This window comes from Tamandua tetradactyla, chromosome 7 (genome assembly GCF_023851605.1).
Source record: "Tamandua tetradactyla isolate mTamTet1 chromosome 7, mTamTet1.pri, whole genome shotgun sequence".
In the NCBI taxonomy this organism is placed as follows: domain Eukaryota; kingdom Metazoa; phylum Chordata; class Mammalia; order Pilosa; family Myrmecophagidae; genus Tamandua; species Tamandua tetradactyla.
The window spans coordinates 118,836,149-118,842,729 of NC_135333.1; the positions used below are offsets into that span (position 1 = coordinate 118,836,149).

A 6,581-nucleotide genomic window follows, 5' to 3' on the forward strand; every position below is an offset into this window, starting at 1 on the left:
TCTCTCGCACAGAGACCAGACACATAGAAATCTTTTGTTTTAAATTAGCCATAGTGGTGCTTCTTGCCACCCTCGTGCTAGTAATTATCTCCTGTGATGATTTAGAAGATTCCATCTGGGCATTAAGTCTAATGCACAAGAAATGGTCACTTGAAATAAAAGTGTGGCAGTCTCAGTACTTCAGTTGCCCACCTCTTAAACCCTATCATTTACATGCTGAGAAACAAGCTAGTCAACAAGACTTCAGAGACAATGTAAGAAAGATGTTTTCTTTCCTATCAAATAATTCTTTTGTCTTCAAAAAATGAAAGAAATTAAACACCTACTTTGATCTATGATGCCCAATTAAATTTTTTTTAATTTTTATTGTATAATATAACATATATATGAAGCAAAGATGTAAAAAAGCAATAGTTTTCAAAGCAGTCTTCAACAAGACAGATCCCAGAGTTTGTCATGGGCTACCATACAATCCTGTCAGATTTTTACTTCTAGTTGCTCCAGAATATAGTAGGCTAGAAAGCTTAAATATTTATCATCACAATCATCACAACTTTGTTTTCTTTCTTTTTTTGTGAGAAATAACATATACACAAAAAAAGCAATAACTTTCAAAGCACAGGACCACAATTAATAGTAGAACATATTTCAGATTTTGATGTGAGTTACAATTCCACAATTTTAGGTTTTTACTTCTAGCTGCTCTAAAATACTGGAGACGAAAAGAGATATCATTTTAATGATTCATCATTCATATTCATTTGTTAAATCCTATCTTCACTGTATAACTTTACCATCACCTTTGATCTTTCCATCCCTCTCTTTAGGATTGTTCTGCTATGGCAACTCTAAATTTTACATACTGAAAGGGCTGTCACAAATATAGGGTAGAGAGATAGAACTATCTGATGTTCTGAAGAGGCTGAGCTAGGTTTCAGGACTCATCTGGACCAGAGGCCCATCTTTAGGTTGTAGATCTCTGGAAAGTTACTCTAGTGCATGGAACCCTTGCAGAATCTTATATATTGTCCTAGGTGTTCTTTTTGATTGACTGGAATGGTCCTGGTAGGGTGTTGATAGGTTATGATGAGTACCATGGTCCAACTGAAGCACGCGTAAGAGTAACCTCCAGAGTAGTATCTTTACTCTATTTAAACTCTCTCTGCCACTGATACTTTTATTAATTATAGTTCTTTTCCCGCTTTTGATCCTCAAGTCTCATCCATCTTGTCGTGTGATTCAGGATATCATTTTGTCTTACTGCTTTATAATATTCCATCATAAGTATATACCACATTTTGTTGATCCACTCATCTGTTGATAGGCATTTGGTTTGTTTCTGTCTTTTGGTGATTGTGAATAATGTTGCTATGGGCATCAGTGTGCAAATGTCTGTGTCATTGCTTTCTGCTCTTCTGGGTATATACCAAGTAGTGCTATTGCTGGGTCTTAGGGCAACTCAATATTTAGTTTCCTAAGGAACTGCCAAACAGTCTTCCACAGTGGATACACCATACATTTCCACCAGTAACCCGTAAGTATCCCAGTTTCTCCATATCCTCTCCAAGATTTATAGTTTCCTGATGTTTAATAGAAGCCATCCTTATAGGTATGAGGTGGTATCTCATTGTAGTCTTGATCTGCATTTCCCAATGAAAATGACCATTCCCAAATATGTAACTTTTTTTTTTTTTGCATGGGCAGGTACTGGGAATCGAACTCATGTCTCCAGCATGGCAGGCGAAAGCTCTACCTGCTGAGCCACTGTGACCCACCCAAAAATGAACATCTCTCCATGTGCTTTTGAGCCATCTGAATTTGCTCTTTAGAAAAATGTCTGTACATAACTTTATATCATTTTATAATCGGGTTCTTTGTTCTTTTGTTGTTGAGTTGTATGATTTCTTTGCATATATAGGAAATCAAACTTTTGTTCGATATGTGATTTCCAAATATTTTCTCCCATTGAGTTGGCTGCCTCTTCACCTTTTTGACAAAGTCTTTTGAAGTGCAGTAGCATTTAGATTTTGAGGAGTTCCCATTTATCTATTTTTCTTTTGTTGCTTGTGCTTTGGGTGGAAAGTTTGGGAAGCAACCTCCTATTACTAGGTCTTGAAGAAGTTTCCCTACATTTTCTTCTAGAAGCTTCTAGAAGCTTTATGGTACTAGTTCAAAGGTGTTTGATCCACTTTAAGTTAATTTTTTGTATAGGGTGTAAGATAGGGGTTCTCTTTCATTCTTTTGGCTATTGATTTCCAGTTCTTCCATGCCCAATTGTTGAAAAGACTATTTTGTCCCAGTTCAGAGGATTTGGGGGGCCTGTCAAAGATCATTTGACCATAGATTCTGTGGTCTATTTTGCACTCTCAATTCGATTCCATTGGTCAGTGCTTCTATCTTTGTACCAGTCCCAAGCAGTTTTGATCACTGTGGCTTTACAATCGGTTTTAAAGTCAGGGAGTGTTAATCCTCCTTCTTTGTTCTTCTTTTTCAGGATGCTTTTAGCTATTCAAGGTGACTTTCCCTTCCAGATGAATTGGGTAGTTAGCTTTTCCAAATCTTCAGAGTTGGTTGTTGGAATTTTGATTGGTACTGTATCGAATCTGTAGGCCAATTTGGGGAGAATTGACATCTTAACTATATTTAGCCTTCCTGTCCATGAGCAGGGAATGTCTTTCCACCTATTTAGATTTTTTCCTTAACTGACTCCACAGCTAGGTCATTGCTGGTGTATAGAGAGCATTATGATTTTTGCACATTAATTTTATATCCCGCCACTTTGCCGAATTTGTTTTTTAGCTCAAGTAACTTTGCTGTAGATTTCTAATAATCTTTCAGGTATAGTATCATATCATCTACAAATAATGAGAGTTTTATTTCTTCTTTTCCAATTTGGATGCCCTTTATTTGAATGCCCTTTACATAATCCAACTCTATTTTCTTCAAAAAGAGTAAATATAAAATATTTGTTTTCCTTACATTTCCTCTAATTTTGCATTATTTTAAATGAAAGAACACATCATCTCCATGATTTAAAGAATAAGGATGGTTCTCCAAATGCATGAAGTTTATTAAATTTCTATATTTAGGTGCTTTTAAAACTTCAAGTATGCTATTTTTTTCCTAGCTGGCATTTTATTTATAATAGATATTTTACACTAAGAGGCTGTGTGAAGAGGGTGAATGAAAGTATGTTTGAACCAAAAGAACACATATTTTAAGACCTTGCAATAATCAGTAAATTGAAGGCTATAAAACATGTTGTTATTTGTTAGAGATCAACATTCTATTCTGATTCTCTGTTTGGAATAACAAATGGGAGCTCCAGTTTTCTCTCTTTAAGGAAACGTATATTTCTCTAGGTTATCATACCTTGATAAGTTTAATGTTGTTTATACAAACTATCACTCTCCACTCTAAGAATTAGACTTCATCTTAGTGCCAACACTTTAGGTTTCCCTGTAGGTACTGTAGTGAGAGGCTTAATTTGTTCTTTTTCTAGTTGATGATGATGATACCTAATTAGTATCTTTTCTGCAAGAATTCCCAAGGTCCTACACACCGGATCTCAATAAATATCCTGTTTGTAATGAACAGATAAATCTGTCATTCTATAGAGAATAAAAACATTTTGCATCATAAAGAGAGCTTTTAAATGCTCAGTTGAGTGACAGTTTGTAAAAAAAACTTACTTTTTTGAATATAGATCAATAAATTAAATTTTTATAATTTAAGTATACTGTATGCAGACACTATTCAGTTTTATAGTGGGAAAATCAGGAAAACATTTTTGAAAATACCACTGTATGCTAATTAGAGATGGAAATTCATTAAGGTTTGAATTTTTATTAAGCATTCCTGGATTTTAATATGAATGAGGAGCTGAGAGTTGAAGGTAAAGAATAATTGTAGGTTAGAAAGAAATAAATATTTTATTGGAAGCATCATTCCTCTTATTGGAAGCATCATTCCTCTTATATTTTGTTTAATAATACAAAGGAAATGTTTTGCAAAGTATAGATCATGAAAGCAAGTATTTTCAGTATTTTGTTGTTTTTGTACAGAATAGTTACAATGTAATCCTTTCTATTCCTTAAATGTGCTCATAAGATTAAGTCAATTAAACCCAGAATTAGAATCAATTAATATATTTATGAAATCCATGATTAACATTTAATATGCACATTGAAAGATTGATTTATGAATTTCTCTGTTAAAATAACACCATGAACAACATTTCCCAATACTTTTTATTAAAAATAGTGACTAATACATATATTTAGGGAAGGCTGTGTACTTAAATATTACTGGATATAAAATTGTATTTCTTATATTGATATTGAAAGAGATTGGACATTTGCGAAAAATACATATTTCATGCCAAATTTCAATTTATCTATTAATTCTGATTCATATTGTGCTAAAATTCACAAAAGCTCTTTCCATTGAAAAAGTTCAAATTAACAATATGGAACACAAAGACCATCCAGAAATAGTATCCTCAGAATGTGGCCAAATTTCCAAAAACTAAATAAAAATAATCAGGCCTGATTAGCTGTCTAAAGTCTGAAATTTAACAATATGTGTGTACTATGCTGAAAGAGACTGAGCAAGAGATTATTGCAACAATAAGGTAATAAACCAAGCCAACTTAAAAAACAATATAATTTTTTATGGATTCGTTAAAGATGCATTAATTACCTCTCACAATTTTAAACAAAACTTACATCAGAGAAACTTTCAGGTACTAATAAAAAAGATGTTAAATTTATTCTGTTGCAAATAAAGAAGATATGAAAAGATAATTCAGAAAATGAGTAGAAAGGGAAGAAGATAAGATTAAAAGGATTGAGTCTGTGATACTGACAGCTATGTAAAAAAGGTAAAAACAGAGGAGGAAAAGCATCTGAAAAGGGATCACTGATGATGGAGGACAAGCACTTGATTCCCAAACATTTCTGAATATTCCCACTTCTTACAAATGGAAAAAGAAAAAACATAGATAATCAAATAATTTTACAGAAAAATGCTTCAACTGAGTTACTTGGCTCTTTCAGATCACTTTCAAATCTATGCATGGTGAAGCCTTTTAAACTTAAAAATAATTATCTGTTTTTTCCCAGATCTGATGTAGTTCAGAAGGAATTTAGCCATGAAGAACCATACAATGGTGACAACATTCATTCTACTAGGACTGACAGATGATCTGAATTGGCAAATTGCAATTTTCCTTTTTCTATTTCTAACATATTTACCGAGTATCACTGGAAATCTGACAATCATCCTGCTCACCCTGGTGGATTCCCACCTCAAAACACCCATGTATTTCTTCCTTCGGAATTTCTCCTTATTAGAAATCTCATTGACATCTGCTTGCATCCCTAAATTCCTGGTCAGCATTGTGACTATGGATAAAACAATTTCCTATGATGCTTGTTTTACGCAATTATTTTTTCTCATCTTCTTTGGTGCATCAGAGTTTTTCCTGTTGGCTGCCATGTCCTATGACCGCTATGTGGCCATCTGCAAACCCCTTCTTTATGCCACCATTATGAGCAGCAGAGTCTGCACCCAGCTGGTCCTCAGCTCTTGGTTGAGTGGGTTGTTAACCATCTCTCCTGGCCTTATCATGGGCCTGGAGTTGGAATTCTGTGATGCCAATATTATTGACCACTTTGCCTGCGACTATTCTCCTGTCCTGAAGCTCTCCTGCACAAATACACATGTCATAGAACTGTTAAGTTTTATTTTAGCCATTGTCACACTCCTGCTTACATTGGCCCTGGTGATATTTTCCTATGCAAATATCATAAGAACAATTCTGAAGATCCCTTCTGCCCAGCGGAGGAAAAAGGCATTTTCTACCTGTTCCTCCCATGTGATTGTTGTTTCTATCTCTTATGGCAGTTGCATTTTTATGTATATTAAGCCTTCTGCAGAGGAAAGGGTGTCTTTAAACAAGGTGATAGTACTACTCAACTCTTCAGTTGTACCTGCCTTAAATCCATTTATATATACTCTAAGAAATAAGCAGGTGAAACAAGCCCTGAAAAATATAATACAAAATCAGTTTTTTATTACCTTAAAATAATAGCTTTGGCTTTTATAAGAGCATACCACTAAAGCTTACTGAAAAGTGCCACATATATCAGCTACCGTTTTAACATACTCATTTATTTTACTTTTATATGATAAGAATGATTAAAGTCAATGAGAAGCAGTTTTTTTAGTCTTATTTTCTGTATTAATATTCTTTTATCCATTGCTGGAATCACTTAATTCTTTTAACTTAATTTTTTGATCTTGTCCAATTTCAAAATATTCAGTTAGGAATTCATTTTGGAAATACAATATTTTCATGTGTTTTGTGCACAGGTGTGCCTACAATGTAGACCATCTTTTAACTCTGTATTTTTCACTTGTAGAAATAGGTTTCTTTATATACTGCAGAGTATATATATTTTAGCAATATATATGATATCTCCAGAGACATATTATTGAACTTCAATAGCATTATTCATGTTTAGGCTTAGAAATTTTCCAAATTTCTATTGATCTGTAAATCAAATGAAAACCTTTTT

General features: G+C 33.6%; 1 protein-coding gene across 1 annotated transcript; it reads left to right on the plus strand.

Moving 5' to 3' along the window:
* Positions 1-5,133: 5,133 nt before the first annotated feature.
* LOC143690041 (olfactory receptor 6C74-like) lies at positions 5,134-6,148 on the plus strand. Its single transcript, XM_077168043.1, has one exon. The coding sequence runs from the start codon at positions 5,153-5,155 to the stop codon at positions 6,089-6,091; it is 939 nt and encodes a 312-aa protein (XP_077024158.1). The 5' UTR covers positions 5,134-5,152; the 3' UTR covers positions 6,092-6,148.
* Positions 6,149-6,581: the final 433 nt, after the last annotated feature.

Coding starts and splice junctions, on each gene's coding strand:
- LOC143690041 (XM_077168043.1), top strand. CDS start 5,153: ATGAAGAACCATACAATGGTGACAACATTCATTCTACTAGGACTGACA.